The following is a 17,448-nucleotide window of genomic DNA, read 5'->3' as shown; positions in this document are numbered from 1 at the left end:
ATGCCGCTGTTTGGGGTAGTTACTCAGACTGCCAGGGCGCGTGGAGAGCTGCGCTGGGCTCGCCGGGACAGGGCTAGGCTTGGCCAATCAGCGTGTAGTCTCAGGTGCCCAAGCTGACCAACTTGTATAACTAACTAGTGTTGTGGAGTCCCGTTCCCGTATGAGCCCTGTCTGTGGATGCCTTGCCGGCTGGGCACATCAAGGGAAACTGCCCCTCCAGGGCTCTTGTCCGTTTACACAATGCCCTCCATGGTCGTCCATAGTTGGTTCTGATTGTTGACATCGAGTTCGGTCGCTGGGATCCCCCGACAACCTTCGCGTGCTGCGTCACCCCCTCCTGAATATAATCCTGCACACTGCCGTCGTGTGTCATGCCGAAAACGTCGACTAGGAAACAGCCATGTCTGACGAAGTTTCCGACTTTTTGCGCTCGGTCGAGCTGCTGAAGGAGAGGCGGGAAGAAGAAGACGAAGCCCGGTCGCGCGAGCTCGAGGAGAAGATCTTACAGGAAAAGAAAGAACGCCAGGCCCGACGCGCAGGTACGCCCCCTCCCCCCCCGCCTCCCGCTCAGAATGCCCAGAACATGGATCGATCCGAAGTCGCTCCGCGCACTACTACGTCCTGGCACCGCGTGCAGGGAAACCCGAGACACTATGGCCAGCTTTGTTTACCAAGAGCACCGCTTTACTGGAGCTTATGCACTGCGTGCCTTACTGGTAATGCATGGGATGGAAGTTGCTGATAGGCTGTTTTCGTAGAGCGCGCGAGGTCAATTTCGCCCCAAAAGTCATCGCCCGCGAACACGCCACCCCCAACCGCCCATCGCGTTGGTATCCTTCCGTCGGCATCCGACGGCACGACTTTTCAGTCGCCTGGCCTTGCCAACGCCGGGAGTCCCAGGCAACGCGCCCTCGAACCGCCTTCCGATGCCATGGATAAAATCGCGGTCGATCACCCGGATTCTCCGACCAAGGAGAACGACTCCCCGTTTGATGCGGAAACCAAACGAACCAGCATGACCTTGAGCTCTCCCTCCATTGGCATGCCGTCCGCTCGATCGCCCCTCTCGTGGCAGAGGCGACCGACTTCGCAAGCCTCCGATCGCCCGAGAAGCCGACCGTTATCCGTGGTGGCCGCTGAGAACGCCGCCCGAAATAGCCCCAGCAGCGCCGATTCACCCGAGCCGACCTTGTCTCGCGATCAGATCGCTCAGTCTCTCTCGAGCAAAGACCCGTCTTGGTTCCGCCAGACTGCTGATCCGGGCCGCGGGTCAGGGGCTTTCCGGAAGACCCAGGTGGAGGACCAGGACACCGTAGTTATGCCCTCCACGCGCACACAGCTTCCCGGCATGGCGCGAGAGCTGACACCAGAATCGCCCAAGGAGAGCTCCGCGGGCCGACCAGTGACGCCCACCAACCTACCCAGCAAACCTGGTTCCCCGCTTCCTTTGTCGGGCACCCAACGCCTGGATCCTCCCGCGGGCGGCAGCGCAGAGAATGCGGAGACGACCTCTCCAGAGTCCCAGTCTGTAACCTCGCCACGAGGGCGGACCTCGCCCACCAGGCCCATTTCCCCCACAAAGGGCATGGGAGGGTTTGTGCAGAGCGCCATGATGAGGCGTTCGGACAGCGTTAAGCGGTGGAGTGTCAACTCCCCTGCCGGCTTGCAGCGGGCGGATTCCGTACCCTCCAGTGCAGCCGCTGCAGACACTGCGCATCGCCCCACCACCCCCAAGGCCAGCGCGCGCCCAAAAAGTATGCTTTGGGAGACATCCGCCGTGTCTTCCCTCCAGCCAACCTCCGGCGAGGAGAAGGATGAGAAAGACGAGAAGGAGGCTGGATCAGAGGAACAGCCCGCTTCCGCCAGGCCTTCCACGCCAACCGAGACAAAACCGAGGGACGGAGACGAGAAGGCGAGCCCACCAATAAGTCCATCCAAGACCATGGATCCCCGGAGATGGAGCCCGACAAAGGGCTCCAGCTGGCTCGAGGCAGCACTGAACAAGCCAGAGTCGCCCAAGGCCAAACCAGCCACTTCCGCACCGGCTCAACCAGCGTGGATGGTCGAGCTGAACAAAGCAAAGGCCCAGAGAGCCAGCGCAGATCCTGCCCGCAGCTCATCCTTACCGAAAAAGCCCGAGGTCAAGACCGGTGGGCTTATGAGGTCCACGCCTATGGGCGCGAGTGTGAAGCCAAGTGCTCTGAGTGGCTTCCCCGTTGTCCCTCCCGTACCCACGTCCGACAAACCAGTCATTGCCGGGTTGCGTGGCAGCCTGCGGAAAACGTTTCCGACTACGGAGGGTTCGGAGGAGAGCCATGACACCCCTTCGGTAAAAGACCTCCGCGCCAACCTTAGGCCCCGAGCGCCACCGCCCGAATCCAAGCCGGGTAATTCTGTTGATGAGTTGAAGAACGTTGTTGAGAGCTTGAGGAGAACCAAGACGCAAAGCTACGCGGCTCCGGATGAGCTGAAGGATAACATCCTGCGTGGCAAAGCGGCCTTGAACACCACTGGTGGACCCAAGAAGACGGAGTCCAGAGACGAATTCAAGGAAGCGATACTAAAGAAGAAGGAGGACTTTCAGAAGGCACAGTACGAAGGACGAGGCGTCACCAGAGAGCCGAGCTCCGCTAGCGATCCGTCAGTTCCTGAGGGAATTGCAATTGCGGAGAAGTTAGAGCTGCAGCGACGGGGGACCGTCTCCAAGCACACCTCGGCCGCTTCTGATCTTAGCCATGCCCCTTCTCGTTCCAGGCATGAGATTCCCAGCCTGGGTTCTGAAGTTGCCGTGAACGTCTCACCCGAGGCTTCGAAAGAGCCTGCTGCAGATTCGGCTGCTCCCAACACTTTGTCGAAACCGGCAGATGCGCCAGGCCGAGTTGGAGGCAAAGTCAGTGGCTTGGCTGGTCGGTTCAATCCTGCCCTGGCGGATCTCCTTGCACGGGGTCCTCCGCCGGCCTCAGGACCTAGATCGTCGGGGACTGCGGGCGCCTCCGGGACGTCAGAAACAAACGAACTTGCTGGTCCCGGCCCTCAATTGACCCACATGACGAAGAATCGAGCTCGTGGTCCTAAGAGGAGGGCTCCCACGTCTGTCGCGCCTCAACGCGCAGCGCCGGCTGAGACGTCAGTCAGCGCTGCCTCCGAACCAAAAACTGCATCGCTTTCCTCAACTCCTGAGCCTAAGGAGACCATGTTGTCTCATCCAGCAGAGGCAGAAGAACCTATCACTTCTCCCGCGGCAGGGCGAACGATCGCTTCCTCGGAACCGAGGAAACCGGCCATTGCTCCTAAACCAGAGAGTTCTGCACCATCCACCCCTGTACCTGTCACGTTGGCAGACCGGAGAAAGCCCTTTATACAAAATCGGACAGGGTCCTCGGGCGAGGGCACGTCTCTGGAGTCGCCAAAGCGCGCACTCAAAGAGGAGCCGAAACCAGTCGGCCAGCCCGGCCCCCCCACTGAGCCTAGCCCGGTTCAGACTCGTCCCCGTTCACCTACCAAGGTCCACGAGCAGGTGGCAGCTCTAGCAGCTCTGAGCCAGCAATCACCGAAGCCCGCCGATACCAACGCCGGGATCGCTTCACAGCCGCCCTCACCGAAGAAGCTCGACATGAAGAGAATGTCCAGGTTCTTGGAAGAACAGAAGCAGCCGAGCCCCGAGATTGAGCCGGTAAAGTCGAGGTCGTCTTCACCAATCAAGGATCGCTCCGACTCTGTAAGCTCGAAGCCCGTGTCTCTGGTCAGAGAGCGCGCAGAGTCGATCACGGGAGGGTCCATTTCTCTCGTCAGGAACCGTTCGGATTCTTTGCGGTCGAGGTCATCCTCTCCGATCAAGGACCGCTTCCCTGGTCTCGAGATGCCGCCACAGAGGAACCGTACGGAAATCGAGCAGCCCGAAGTGAGGACTGCGTTTTCGAGCAGAGGCGGCGCGGCGCCGTCGGGTGGTGCCGGACTGGGCCTGACACAGCCTACAACGGCACCGGCACCAACCGTTCAGAAGCCTGCGGAGATAGAGCTGCCGCGACCGTTGGCCCCCCAGACAACCAGGCCACTCCCGGCAACTCCCACCGCAGCATCTCCACCCGTCACGACTCCCCGCGCAGCCTCCCCAGCGCGGTCGCCGAACAAGCAAGCAGCGGACGCATCGGAACTCATAAACAATTTCTTTGGGCCAGAACGCCCGAAGCGCAAGTACACGGCTGATGCAGCCGAGATCCTGATGAATCAACCAGTCTCGACCGCCAAGGTGCAGACCCAGCGGGCTCAGCTCATTCAGCTCACTTCTGAAGGCAAGAAGATCCCAGTGCCTTCGCACTACGAGCGGGTCCTGTTCGAGCGCGAGATGTACATCTGCCCGCACAGCTACCTCGACGGCTCCGGCAAGCAGGTGGACGATATCTACTTTTGGGTCGGCGACGAGGTGCCCGAGTCACAGGTAGATGATGCCCAGCTCTTTGCCGCGCGGGAGGCTAGGGCGTTCGGCGGAAATCTAGTCAAGCTGACCCAGGGCAAAGAGACGTCGGAGTTCCTGCAGGCTCTCGGCGGGATCGTCATCATCCGCCGCGGTTCGAGCAACAAGTACGACTCGCTCGCACCCCACATGCTCTGCGGCCGCCGCTATCTGGGCCAAGTCGCCTTTGACGAGGTCGACTTCTCCCCGCTGAGCCTCTGCTCCGGGTTCCCCTACCTCATCACCCAGCAGGGCAAGTGTTATCTCTGGAAAGGCAAGGGCAGCGATGCCGAGGAACTGGGCTGCTCTCGACTTGTAGGAATGGACCTCGCGCTGATGGGCGAGCTCATCGAAATCGAAGAAGGCAGCGAACCGGACAGCTTCTGGGAGATTTTTGGCGGTGGCACGCGGCCAATTTCGGCCGATCACTGGCGCCTCAAGCCGAGCTATGACAAGTACCGCAGCAGGCTGTTTTGTGCCAGCGCAACCGACAGGCACCAGGTAGATATTCCCCCTCTATCCTCCCTTTCGTCACCTCCTTCCCCCCCCTTTTTTTTTTTTTTTCTTACAGCATTGCTGACACAGCGAGGAAAGATTATAGAAATGTCCCCCTTCTCGCAGGCGGACCTTCTCCCGTCCAATATATACGTCCTCGATGCCTTCTTCGAGCTGTACATCATTGTCGGCGCCCAGTCACAGCACCAGTACGCCGCCTTCCGCAACGCCCTCGACTTTGCCCAGGAGTATGCCATCCTGGCGGCCGGCGCGGAGGACCGCCCCTTCGTACCCGTCTCGACGATTGTGCTGGAGGGGATCCCCCGGGACCTCAAGAGCGTGTTCCGCAAGTGGCGGGACGCCAATAGCCCAACCATTATGCACGTTACCAACCCTCCTCCTCCTCCTTCTCAGCCCGGCGTGAGCGGTGGCGGCCCATCTTCTGCCGGTGGGCAGCCGACGCCGAGTCCGTTGAAGAGGGGGCGCAGCTTAAGGATCGTGCCGTTGACGCAAGCGCTGCAGGCGCTGACGGAGTAAATGGTCTTTCCACTCTGTCCCTTTTCGGGTGGGAGTAGTATGAGACGTTAGAGGGTCTTTTCTTTGTACAAATCATGCTGGCGCATCGTACTGGACAGTGTTATCATATTCGGGGTTGCATACTAACGGGGGCGATGGCTGATGTTCTACGTTTTTTTTTTTCCGGCGTGGGAGGCTACTTGTTTGTTAGATGGCGGTCATCAGAGACCCGTTCTCCTGCATGATAGGCGTTTGAAGAATCGAGCTGCATTGGAACTCTGCCTCCGTCGGGGTAGTTAGCATGGTAAATGGGCGGTTGGTTGATCGGGCCAACGATCAAGCATTAACATTTGATATTGCGTATCTCTTGCGGCCAGGCCGCGCCAGGGTGCACCGTGATGCGTTGCCCTCGCGATGCATGCTGTCTACTGCAAATATGATCATCCCCCTTTCCTCCCGCAATCTGATGATGATGATGATGATGATGATGGCCTTGTTTGTAAATAGCCAGTTTCTCCTAACGCCGAAACGCCAGCCCATGCCGGTTCCCGTGTCATCACTTTCCTTTTTGCTCTTTTGCTCCATGAACGCCGATGAAGCCAGATCCATCCCCCACCTTTCCAAGTCACTCACTCCCCTCTGAACCAGAGACACAGACCTACTTCGATTCCCACTCGAAACATTCATCGTCCTCCTCCTCCTCCTTGCACAGTCTCGCCCGGCGCTCCCGCCCCCGTGTTGTTCGCTCCGGACTCACTCTCGGCCGCCGCCGCCGCCGCCGCCGCCGCCGCCGTCGTCGTCGAGGAGCTCGTGGGGCCGCCGGTGGCGTCGAGGACGCGGTCGATGTCGGCGCGGACCTCGGGCAGGGCGCTGGCCATCTCGCGGGCGAGGACGTCGCGGAAGTCGCGGAAGGCGTGCATCTTGCCGCGGGCGAGCTGGTTCATGCGGCGGACGAGCTCGACGAACTCGCGCGTGTAGATGTCCGGGTTCCGCCCGTTCTCGACGTAGTGGATCAGCGGCTCCGGGATCGGCTTGTCCGCCGACGGGACGGGTAGCGACTGCGCGTTGGCGTGCAGCGTGCGCAGCGTCGAGTCGAGCGTCTGGCTGCGTCGCCGGGGTTAGTCAGTCTGACTTGGCCAGGTTCTGGCGTCTGGGGCCGGGGGCTGCGGGCTGGGAGCTGGGGGCTGGGAGGAAACGCGGGGCGCGGGGGGCGCACACACGTACATGTCCTGGGCGAGCACGTCGCGCGTTGGGCGGCCGGCGGCGTCGTAGTTGGAGACTTGGACCATAACCTGGAAGAGGTCTTGGATCACGTTCTTGATGTCCTCTGCAGGAGGGAGGGGGAGGGCGGCATGGTTAGTTTACCTTTCGGAGAACAGAGAAGGGCTGGCGAAACACACACACACACACACACACACACACACACACATACCTTGGACATTCTGAAGATCGGGGTTTATTGGTGCCATCGTTGCGGTGGTGCGCGGCCGTGTGCTCGACGCGCAATTCCGAACGATGGTCGAGATTGGGGTTGGAGCCGGGGTTGAGGGGTCGGAAGCAGTTGGGGCAGTTGGGGCAGTTGGAGCAGAGTGTACGAAGTATGTATGTAATCCGTACAGTACATAACGTTACAATACTGTACCTGTTAAGGGAACGCAGCGTGGGATTGGTGCTGTTCACCACTTGTTGCAGGGCCCCGCAGTCCTCCTCTTTAGGCCTGACAGCCCTGTAAGTTGTTAGGTGCTCAGCTTGCTCGGTGCCCCTAACTTGAGTGCTAGTTAGTTATACCAACAAGACTCCCCGGCATATGCTAGGCTGGAGGTGCAGCAAGGTCCTACTCCATATTGAAGTCTGCTTCTGCGAAAATGGTCGGCATGGGACCCAGGCTCCCAGTTCAATGTCAGCTGTCAGACCTACGCTCGCCTTGAGTGTATCAACAAGTGCTCGAGAAATACCAGACATTGGTAAAATCGACCAACCTTCGGTTTATTGCCTCGGTCACCAAGTTATCCAGCACGAGGGACTTAGTTGCATCTGCCAGATTCAGAGTATCCGCTAGGTAGAGTGAGCTGAATCTATCACCATTGTAGATACAAAAAACAAACAAGCCGCTTTCCGTACTCCGACGGTCACAATGCTCTCCAAGCCCTTAAGCAATCAACGCCAACACTACCTGTCCCGTTGTCGACCCAATGCCTGGCACCCAGCCTTGATGAGCCGCTAGAGGGAGATGTCCGCCCCTTGCACCCGGAAAAAAAAAACCAAACAAGACAACTGGCAAATATGCCGGTTAAGATGTACGAGTCCGAGATAGAATGATATGTTCAAGCTTACAGAGCGTGGCATCACCCACAGCGCCTGAACATGGCCTTCAGCCGAGAGCGGAGCCCAAAACTTCCAGTCGTCAACCGAGCCCGCTGAGCCATAAGCTGGCAGTAATATTATACGGCTGTTGTATGAGATGGATCAGATCATACCGCAGCCGGCGTAGAACTCCTACACCCACACACGCTCTCGCCCCACGCATGCGAGTCGTCTACTTCCGCATCTTTGGACGCGCAAGCATGTTCAACCGGCTAAGGCTGATGCCTTTCTTCTTCATCGGGCTCGGCGTGCCGGGCGCCTGGCCGGGAAGGGGCAGTTTCCGGGGGCTCTCCAGGGTGCGCTTGGCACTGGCACTGGCACTGGCACTGGCACTGGCACTGGCACTGGCACTGGCGTTGGCATTGGCGTTGGCGGCGGCAACTAGACGCGGTGCTAGCAGAGCGTCGCCCTCAGGGACCTGCTCCTGCTTGCGCTTCTTGACCGCGCGCTCGGCCGCCTCCTGCTCGGCCTCCTCTTCGTCGGTGCTGACCCGGTGGCGCTTCTTGGTGGACATACCGTGCGGGAGCGCCAGGAAGACGCTGCGCGGCGCTTCGTTCTCCTTGTTGACGCCCGAGCTGGGGGCCACGGTCGGGAAACTGCCCGGCATCTTCTCGGTTGGCATAACGGAGGGACGCACGATCCGAACGCTGGCTTGTCCAGGCGAAGAACCAAACGACGCGTTGGTGCTGCCGAAGCTGATGGTGTGGTCGCTGCGGAAGGTGAACTCGCTGGGGAGCGACGGCTCAGCGGACGCAGAGTCGGATGTCTCGGCGGGAGGCGCGGGGAGTGGACGCTGTGCTGAAAGGTCCGGGTACGACACGTCAGCTTCAGCAGCCTCCGCCATCACGCCATCGAGAGAAGGATAGTGCACTTCTCCTCCGGTTTGTCCTTTGCCCTGAAGGGCGCCGGGCTTGATGGGGGACGGCGAGTTCTGCGTCAGTGCCGCTCGACGCGTATCGGGCGTGAAAGCGACGCGCTTGGTAAGCTTGCGGCCAGGTGTTGTCAATGGGGCCGTGGGAAGCTCCTTTTGTGGCCGAGCGGGAGCCGGAGTCTTTGAAGCAAGGGCTGAAGGCAGCGGCAGGGCGCTCCTGGGCTTGGATGCACCCGCTCTGGCACCGCGGAGCATCGCCTTGACCCTATCAAACGGACTCTTGGGGCTCTTGATCTCCGCAGTCTCGGAATCCTTCTCGGCGACCAGTCTCACCGTGGGAAGATTGTTTGTGGTAGCAGAACGAGGGATCCCGCTGAGTGCTGCTTTGGAAGGCGACTTGGCCAACGAGGCTTGGCCGGGGGTCTTGATGCTGGTAGTCCTAGCCAGGGACGATTTGGTCGGGGTCATCAATGCGGCGAGGAATCCCTTCGGACGAGGAATGCCCGGCCCGGCGGACTTGGGTACCGGGATCGAGCTCCCTTCACCCGCGGTCGGGCGCTTGCTCGACGTATCTTCGTCGATGTTCTGCCGGGCCCGCTTAGCGGGGACCACGGGCTCTTCGGCGGCGGTTGTTGACCTAGTCCGTTTGGTGGCAGTAGAAGCAGTAGCAGCAGCAGCAGCAGCAGCAGCAGGAGTAGGAACCCTGGGTTGGTTCGTTTCCGGCTCGTCGAGGTTCGCCTTTGACTGGCTCCGCTTGACACCTGCCTTGAGCGGAGTCACACGGCCTGGCTGGGCTCGGAAAGCTGACGGGTGGTTTTCGATTGAGTCCATCTTCTTGAACTGTGCCATATGAGCCGCGCTAAACCGGCCGGCTTTCCCTTTGGCTTGGGCAATTTTGCGACCGGCAATCTTCTCTTCTTCTCGCTTCTCGGCTTCAAGCTGGGCCCTCGCTTCCTCCTTGTGCTTCTCGGCCCGTTCGCGAACTTCTACCATCATACGCTGAGCTTCGGGGCCCAAACCCAGATCATTGTTGAGCGTTCCGCGCGTGACACGGAAGGTGAATTGCGATGAAGGCATCGTGACGCGGGAAGGCGTGGTTTGAGCTACAGCGGGAAGATTATCGTCGCGACCGGTGGTGGGCTTGATGTCGGTGAATCCGAGACGCAGCCCGGACGACGGGGGAGCCATAGTAGGGCGAACTTTGCTAGGATGCATCTCCGACAATGGTGGCTTGATGGGAGATGAACTGCTGGGAGTTTTCGGCTCTCGAGCAGGAGATGACGCGGCTGGTTTGGCGGCATCGGGCGCGCTTTCGGGGACGCTCTCGGGAGCGGCGTCCGCCGGCTTCTCGTCATGTTCGGCATGCTCGGCAACGGAAGATAGAGTATGTGTCTCAGAGGCCTGTTTGGATGCCTACAAGACAAGATATGCTCGTCAGAAACATGATGTTGGGTTTGGGATTTTTTTTTTTTTTTGATTTTTTTTGTTTGCTTTAGGCGTAGAGAACGATTGCGTACCTTTGCGAGGCTGGCCAGGCGCGCAGAGCGGCGCGCCATTGTGTCGGCAATTGGTGCAAGCACACCGAGATCAGTATTCGACTCGGACGATTAAATGTTCAGGAACCCAGACAACACCGGCAACTGGTCGAAAGAAAGGTGTCGTGGTGTTGGAGTTCAATTGTTGAGCTTGTTGGTAGCAAGAGCGCGACAGAGCATGCGCGATCGGTGGGGTGACGTATATTTCGTCGCAGATATGCTGAAAGTAAACAAACCGGGAGTTTTATTTTCGAGATTCCATTTTGGGTTGCAGTACAGTGCTGAAGTGGAGACCTACACATATAATCGCACTGTCCGACCCTAACCCGCCAGTGAATTGATGAAATCATAGCAACACGAAACACGAAACATGCACAAGTACGGATCCGTTTGGATTGTGAATTTTGTATGATACGGGTCAAGTTGATAGGAACGAGGAACGTCGTGGAGTCGATCCGCGACCCCGATCCTAGAAAACTTGTTGTCGATAACTCCCAATTTCGATCATCTCTTCAGCTCTGGTGATGCAAACTGGCAGCAGAGCCTGCCCCGACTCATGTCGCCGTGGCCTCGTCCTCGGCCACGAAGGACATGATCACACCGCACCGCTCCAATAGCGGCATGTTCGTAACGGCGTTAGAACCTAACCAATCTGGTGATCAATTCTGCAAGAACCGACATTGAACAATTGTTACACGTCGTGTTACACACCAAGGGAAGGAAATTGTCGAGTTTATTGTCTCCTACGATATGGGATTCAGGCCCAGTCTGGGGCGTTGATCACCCCGGCGACGACCGGCCTCTGCCCTTCGCACCGCATCTGGCCGCTCTCGTCACAATCACAGACGCGGCATTTCTCGGACGAGGGCTACGTCTTTCCTTACCGATCCTTCCTTGAAAGATCCTAGGAAGTCCCCTGAGATGCAGTATCGTGTTGAAGAATACACGGCCGTTCGGGATAGCTGGTCGGTGGCAGAGCCGACTTGCCAGCTTGGTGACGAGTTCCATGTAGAGCAATCTCGAAAGATTGACGTCTGCCGTCCTACCTACATACTTACTAGTTATCTGGCGCTTTGCCCAAACATTGGATATTAGTGTGATAACTTGGCGGCAGACTGATATCCTCGCGGCACACCCTACCTTGGTAGCCGTTCGTTCACGCGTCAAATTCCTTCATTCTTCCACTTCCGGTATATTGCACTACCAGTAGGAAGAATAAGTGAGGGCTTCCCAGTTGTTTGTAGGCGGATGATACCCATGAGAGGCCAATTACTTTTTCGCCTTTCCTCCCTCGGCTTCGAGCGCCAGTGTGCTTGGATAGCGTGGAAGCGGCGCGGTTCTGGGGCGAGCTACTAAGTGCAGAATAGTGGATATACGTCCGCATGTAGGTTGCAGTGCACCTGACTGCTTAACCAATGCTCTCCAAAAAACCATCCTGTCTTACCCTCAGTTGTGACGCCCCCGCTTTTCTTCACCAGCCCGTGCATGCTAATTATTACTCCACAAAGTGTGAGCCTAGAACGAGATGGTGACACAACGCTGCGAACACAGTACAGTAAGTGTAGGTACTTGCCTAGTGTTTCGCTGAGAGCAGGGCTGCGTCGTTCGTCATAACTACTCATCATACAACGCCATCTTTCGTTACTCGGCAGTGTTGAAGATTGCCGCGAAAATTCAACCTACAGCCTGGTTCGTCACCAGTATTCACGGCTTGCACCTGGTCAATTCCGCCCTGGCTCCATGAGCGGCTGCGGGGGTCGCCGACGGACTGGTTAGGTACCCTTCATTTCACGCTGCTCGTGGCGTGTTGCCAAGGCTCGAAACTGGGTGTGGTGCTCTCAAAAGTTTTCCGAAGTCACCTGAGCGAGCGGCAAAGTACAACTCCGTACTTGCAGCCCAAGCTGTCACTTCCAGATCTGCGCTACAAAGGCGATTGGCAGCGGCCACAAGCTCTACCTTACCAGATTGGGAAGGGTTGGTGCGCATCCAACAAACTGGAGACGACCGATGTCGGCCTGTGCATCCGATGGGAATTCGGAACTCGCCCTGAAGAGTAAAAAAGTCAGGTATAAGGTACCTTACCAATATCTTTAGTACTGCGGTACAATCCATTTACAGGGCATGTCGATTGGAGATGTCTGCGAGTCTTCGTTCAGTTGTACAGTAGTTACTACAAATTCCAACACCAACCAATCAGGTATGCGTGTGCATAAGTTCCTCGACTCGGTCTTCGAAGTGTGGGACAGCAGCATCTTCACATTTAAGCGACAGACTGAACCAGAACATGAAGCCGTCACCGCTCTGAGGGGTCAGGGGAATTAACAAGGCGAAATATCCACTCCATGATTATTGAGGTTCCAGCCTTTTTGGCCTTGTGTATCGAGGACCTGGAGGACCGGACCATGCCTGCGTTATTGTGTAAGCCCGAGCCATCAGTTTTCGGTCCGTTGTTGATGGGAGCCGTAAGACGGGGGGCCTGCCAAGTTGAATCTTGTTGTGGTTGTTCCATTCTCTCTTTAGTCATCGAGAAAGAGTAGTTCATTAACGAGACAGTACTCCGGCTAGTTCTGTGCAATGTTCCTCTGCAAGCGTCGGCAATAGTTGGCGGATGGAGGTGGCCCACCACCTCGACTGATCTGGATACAGATTGGCATTAACAAGCTAGAGGAGTGCAGGCACACACCGTCAGCACTTCAATGGAGGCAACACGGACTTAATCAGGTGGCGTTGCTAAGCCTGGTCCGAACCAGTCCAAGTTGGCGAGGAAAGTGTAATCCGTACGGATTATCTATCCCTTGAATACATGATGAGGCGCATGCAAACGGGTGGAACCGCCAGAGTTCTATTGTTTTTGTGCAGTGCATCTCGCCTCTGGCAAAGGAAGCTTCGACGAAACAGTGTTTTTGGCCGCAAAATCTCCACCCACAGTGTTGAATGCCAGGCAAATGAATGAAGCAAGACGGGTCGTTATGTTGCAGAGAGACCTTCAAGCTTTGCCCGTGCGGGGTTCACAGCTCGACAAAAGTTCTCCCACCAAGGCAGCTTCATCAATCTGGCAGCTGGGCCTCCCCAAAAGGCTCTGGAGGAATGTTCAGTACATCACCGATACACGTCGCTTGTTGGACACATTCTTCCATCCATGCTCAAGTGTCTTGCATCGAGCTTCATTCCTGTTGATGGCCTGCTCTTTAAGTACTAGTACTTGGAGCGATGCGAGGGAAGCCAAGCCAACCACCGAAAGTTTGAGGAAGGAGCTCTACGGCTGTCGTCTCAGTCGGGCGGTTTCTGGTTTTAGCGTGTTGTTCCATCTGCTCGTCGTGCTGCGAAGTCAAGGCAAGCGATGTATGGAGAATGGTTGTGTGTCCAACACATCCTGGCGGTGCAGAGGAACGCGGTTCAACCTAAGAAGGGATTGAAGGCGATTGACGCACCGCCCTTGGCCATGCGCATCCCATTGGCGGGCATGCCACATGGGGAACTGTCCGCAAAGCACCTCAGCCCTCAAGCAGTCCTCTCCCCTTGCTCCGAACTCGCACTTACCACCTACCGATGACAATGTGGCAGGTAGGAGCGGCATTGAATTGATTGGACTGCATGCACACAGGGCCGAAGTTTTTTTTTTTTTTTTTTTTTTTTTTTTTTTTTTTTTTTTTTTTTTTTTTTTTCAGAACCAACACACAAAGCGAGAGTGACCATACGCCTAGTGGTGCCTTCTAACCCTGGGTCCTCGCCCCTCCCTCTCAAATCGTGGCCAGGGCTATAGCCAAATGAACCCAGGCTCCGGCCTGTTTGCAGCATTTGGCGAAAGAAAAACGCCCACGAGATGAAACTCAGGAGGTTTACCCCTCATTTAGCGGAGCTGTGCACTATGCCCACGGGTCGATCGACTCGACTACAAGGGAGCCGACTGGTACTGTACTTTCCGAGAGAACGGAACCGCAACGTGGTGTGCATAATAAGCCCAGTTAGTGCTTCCCTCAACTAAGCCAACGAATCAGTTTCGAGTCTGGATCCTGCGACCGGCGACACCACCCTTCGAGGAGCAGAAGAGGATATAAACTCAAAAAAAAAAAAAAAATCGAGGCTGCAGGTCGACTGAACGGGCACTGTTGTCTTCTCGCGCTGCACGACATGTGGGCGTCTTCTCCAGGTCACACTGCCTGTCTCCGCGCTCCCAGTGGGCTTGAACAAGTGGGGACCGGGCCACAATCGGCTGAGCGAACAACGTCGGTAAGCGGATCTCGAAAGGTGAGAGAGTCGGACATGGGGGGTCCGGGAGGAACCGTATGTACGGACGAATCCGTAGTTAATGTCATTCGAGCTGCCGGCACGAGACCGATTTGCGCAGACGAGTCCCGGACCCTAAAATAATGTAGCGTCTGGGTCGCGGACATTAACTTCCTTTGGGAGGGCTGAGGGCGTGGGCGGGAAAATGGCGCAGGTGGGAAAGCGCCAATTCCTGGGCGAGGATCTGGCCCCGAGGAAAAGGAACCCAGGTGACCTGGGGGACGCCTGGTTCAGCCCAGAAACAGAGCCGGGGGGAGGTGGCAGCACCTAGGCTATTTGTCTCTGCGCAAGCCCCCGGGCCTAGCGACGGGTCTGCGGACCCCTCCCACTTGGGGCGGCATTAACATTACATAAAACCCTCCGTTTTTTCCTTTCCCTGACACACACTCGACCTGTCAACGACCTTCTGCTTATCTCTGACCCTCCCAAAAGTCACTCGACAATCTGGTTTTGACACACAGAATCCGGGGAAAGCGCCTCGATCCTCCAGCCTTACCTTATCGCCGGGGCCGACCACAGACCTGGTCCCAGACTGCCGGATCCCGCAATCGCAAACTGTTTTCCCAGATGACGCACTGATTGGTACTGCTCCCCCGGTTCTGAGATCAAGCACCCCAGGCGGTGCGTGCGTTCGGAGTTTTTTTTTTTTTTTTCTGGGGTCGCGTGGAGAGACAGCAGCAAGCCGCTGCCGTCGTGCTTGTTACGCAAGCCAGAGCTCAGGCGGTTGCAGTGCTTCGACACTCGCATCGCACCGCTGCTGCTGCCCCGCACAGAGGCAAACGGCCGCTGTCATCTGGGTAGCGCAGTCGTGGTGGTAGCCCTTAGGATAGCTGTTGGCACCCAAAGTTAGAAGTCTCCTGCCCAGAAAAGCCCGCCTGCCACCCATCCAAAAAAAAAGGGGCTTGAGAAAGCTCTCTTCCCTATTTCCTTCTTCGGGCGATCCAGGATATGTCCGATAAAATGTCTGTCGACAAAAAAGATCCGCCCAAAGAAGAAACCGAAGAGTCAATGGGCTCAAGCCCGGAGGGAGAGGTTCCCGCTGCGCCGCCGCAGCAACAAACCGAAAATCAACAACCTAAACGAAAAGGGGGTCGCAAGCCGGTACGTCGATGATAAGAAAGTTACGCGAACAGGTGGCCCCCCCTTCTTGGCCTGCCCCATAGTGGGCTTGCCCAAGGATTCCTATCTCATCCTCATATTATTCCCGAGCGCTCACGCATATGCTAATGCGCTTGGCAGATCTATGCAACATCGGAAGAGAGAAAGCAAAGGAACCGCCAGGCACAGGCGGCCTTTCGAGAGCGTCGGACGGAGTACATCAAGCAACTCGAAGAGGCCATCCGAACTCACGAGCAGAACCTGGCCAACCTTCAGGCTGCTCACCGCCATGCCGCAGATGAATGCCTCATGTTGCGTTATAAGAACTCGCTGCTAGAGCGCATCCTTCTTGAAAAAGGTACCATCCTCACGCCCTCTTAGCCGACCGGCTTTACCCGTTCAAGGGATGCACCTGCATCTTTATGTTAAACCTTGACGATGCGCACTGCTAACTCACAATTCTTTTATCAGGCATTGATGTGCAGGCCGAACTTCGCGCCAAAACCGGAAGCCCAAATCTCGGCCCGACTCATGTGCCTCAGAACTTGGTGCAACCGCCGCCAATTCAACGGACCGTGTTGAACAGACACCACGCTCGCAGGTCGGCTTCGGGCATTGCGCCCAAACTTGAGCCCGGCGTCCCCGTGTCTCCGTTGCCGCCCCCGATGCAATCCCATTCTTCGGCCCTGTCACCCAAGAACCGACCTACCCCGTCGTCTCATTCAGCCTCGCCAACAGGGACGGCGCCCTTTGGTTCCCAGCACGCCCCGTCACCCGCTGGCTCCGACCACGTGAACGGACAGGTTCGGCAATCGATGACGCCCATGACGGGGATGAAACCAGGGCCATCTCACCTTAGCCCTGCTCATGGCCTCCCAGGACCTCGACAAATGCAGGTCCCCGGTCTTCAACAACACGGGACCAACAGCGGGCGAGGAGGTGTCGCCGGGACTTCGGCTCCATTTTATCCATCGCCCTCCTTCCAGAATCATATCGAGCAGCTCGGCAAGTTGGCCCGTCCCATTTCCCCCCTCACCTGCCCGTCTCTTGGAACAATGTCTCGTCGGCGGAGGTATTAACACGCCGAATACAGAGCAAGAATACGATGCTGCTGCCGATATGATGGACGATCCTGGCGATACCCCGGATACCCCAAGCGGACCTGGCCCTTATCCTGGTCCGCCGTATACCGGCGAGTCACAACCACTCTCGCTGTCGTCGCCGGTTACGACAGGACCACCTGGAAACCAGTCCCTTGCCGGGCAGTCACCGATCGAAAACGCCGCTCATACGCAGAATGCGACGTACCCTTCCATGACTCAGCTGCTAGACCCGAACTACGATTTCGATCCATTTGGTTTGAGCGCAAGCATGGCGTTCCCCACCCAATTCTCGTTCGATACCAGCAACATGAGATAGAGAAACGAGTCGACAGATTCGCCAGCAGAATGCTCCGTCGATGACCCAAGTGCGCCGACACAGTCCGGCAATCGGTGCTCCTCTTACGGAGCCAGCCAGATTGTCTCGTTCTGCAGCCCGACACTGCAGTTCGATGTCGGAGTGTGCTAGGATAGCCAGCCCGAGAGAGGATACTGAGTGAAAGGCCAGGGGAGAGGATCCAGATATCCAACGCCATGGCAGCCTCACCTGTTTCCTGCGATAAGCGGTTTCGGCGTCCGGCATTAACCCTCGAGATACCCAAGGGCACTTTTACATCGCGCAGCAATACTGATTTGGCTAGAAGAACGACATAATTAGCCCTGTATATCCTCGACTGATGAAGCCTGAGCAACACACAAACGTTGGTCTATTGTCTCGACCACGTCGAT

General features: G+C 57.3%; 4 protein-coding genes across 4 annotated transcripts; 2 read left to right on the top strand and 2 right to left on the bottom strand.

Annotated features, from left to right (window-relative positions):
• Nucleotides 1-400: 400 nt before the first annotated feature.
• P884DRAFT_273753 (uncharacterized protein) lies at nucleotides 401-5,485 on the top strand (the record flags this gene model as incomplete). Its single annotated transcript, XM_069442622.1, has 3 exons — nucleotides 401-539; nucleotides 759-4,954; nucleotides 5,048-5,485. 3 exons carry the CDS (start codon nucleotides 401-403, stop codon nucleotides 5,483-5,485), a joined length of 4,773 nt encoding a protein of 1,590 aa, XP_069301395.1.
• A 310-nt stretch (nucleotides 5,486-5,795) lies between these two features.
• Nucleotides 5,796-6,933, bottom strand: P884DRAFT_281492 (transcription factor subunit Med10 of mediator complex-domain-containing protein; the record flags this gene model as incomplete). Its single annotated transcript, XM_069443553.1, has 3 exons — nucleotides 5,796-6,568; nucleotides 6,689-6,791; nucleotides 6,897-6,933. The coding sequence occupies 3 exons, from the start codon at nucleotides 6,931-6,933 to the stop codon at nucleotides 6,148-6,150; spliced, it is 561 nt and encodes a 186-aa protein (XP_069301394.1). The 3' UTR covers nucleotides 5,796-6,147.
• Nucleotides 6,934-8,000: 1,067 nt separating this feature from the next.
• Nucleotides 8,001-10,255, bottom strand: P884DRAFT_190388 (uncharacterized protein; the record flags this gene model as incomplete). The annotated part of the gene is made up of 2 exons (XM_069437512.1): nucleotides 8,001-10,112; nucleotides 10,217-10,255. 2 exons carry the CDS (start codon nucleotides 10,253-10,255, stop codon nucleotides 8,001-8,003), a joined length of 2,151 nt encoding a protein of 716 aa, XP_069301393.1.
• Nucleotides 10,256-15,481: 5,226 nt separating this feature from the next.
• P884DRAFT_190966 (uncharacterized protein) lies at nucleotides 15,482-17,038 on the top strand (the record flags this gene model as incomplete). The annotated part of the gene is made up of 4 exons (XM_069437560.1): nucleotides 15,482-15,622; nucleotides 15,761-15,977; nucleotides 16,091-16,636; nucleotides 16,713-17,038. 4 exons carry the CDS (start codon nucleotides 15,482-15,484, stop codon nucleotides 17,036-17,038), a joined length of 1,230 nt encoding a protein of 409 aa, XP_069301392.1.
• Between the last annotated feature and the right edge of the window lie 410 nt (nucleotides 17,039-17,448).

Source organism: Thermothelomyces heterothallicus, assembly GCF_042370625.1.
Source record: "Thermothelomyces heterothallicus CBS 202.75 unplaced genomic scaffold P884_scaffold_1, whole genome shotgun sequence".
In the NCBI taxonomy this organism is placed as follows: domain Eukaryota; kingdom Fungi; phylum Ascomycota; class Sordariomycetes; order Sordariales; family Chaetomiaceae; genus Thermothelomyces; species Thermothelomyces heterothallicus.
This window is presented reverse-complemented; position numbering and strand designations above follow the sequence as displayed.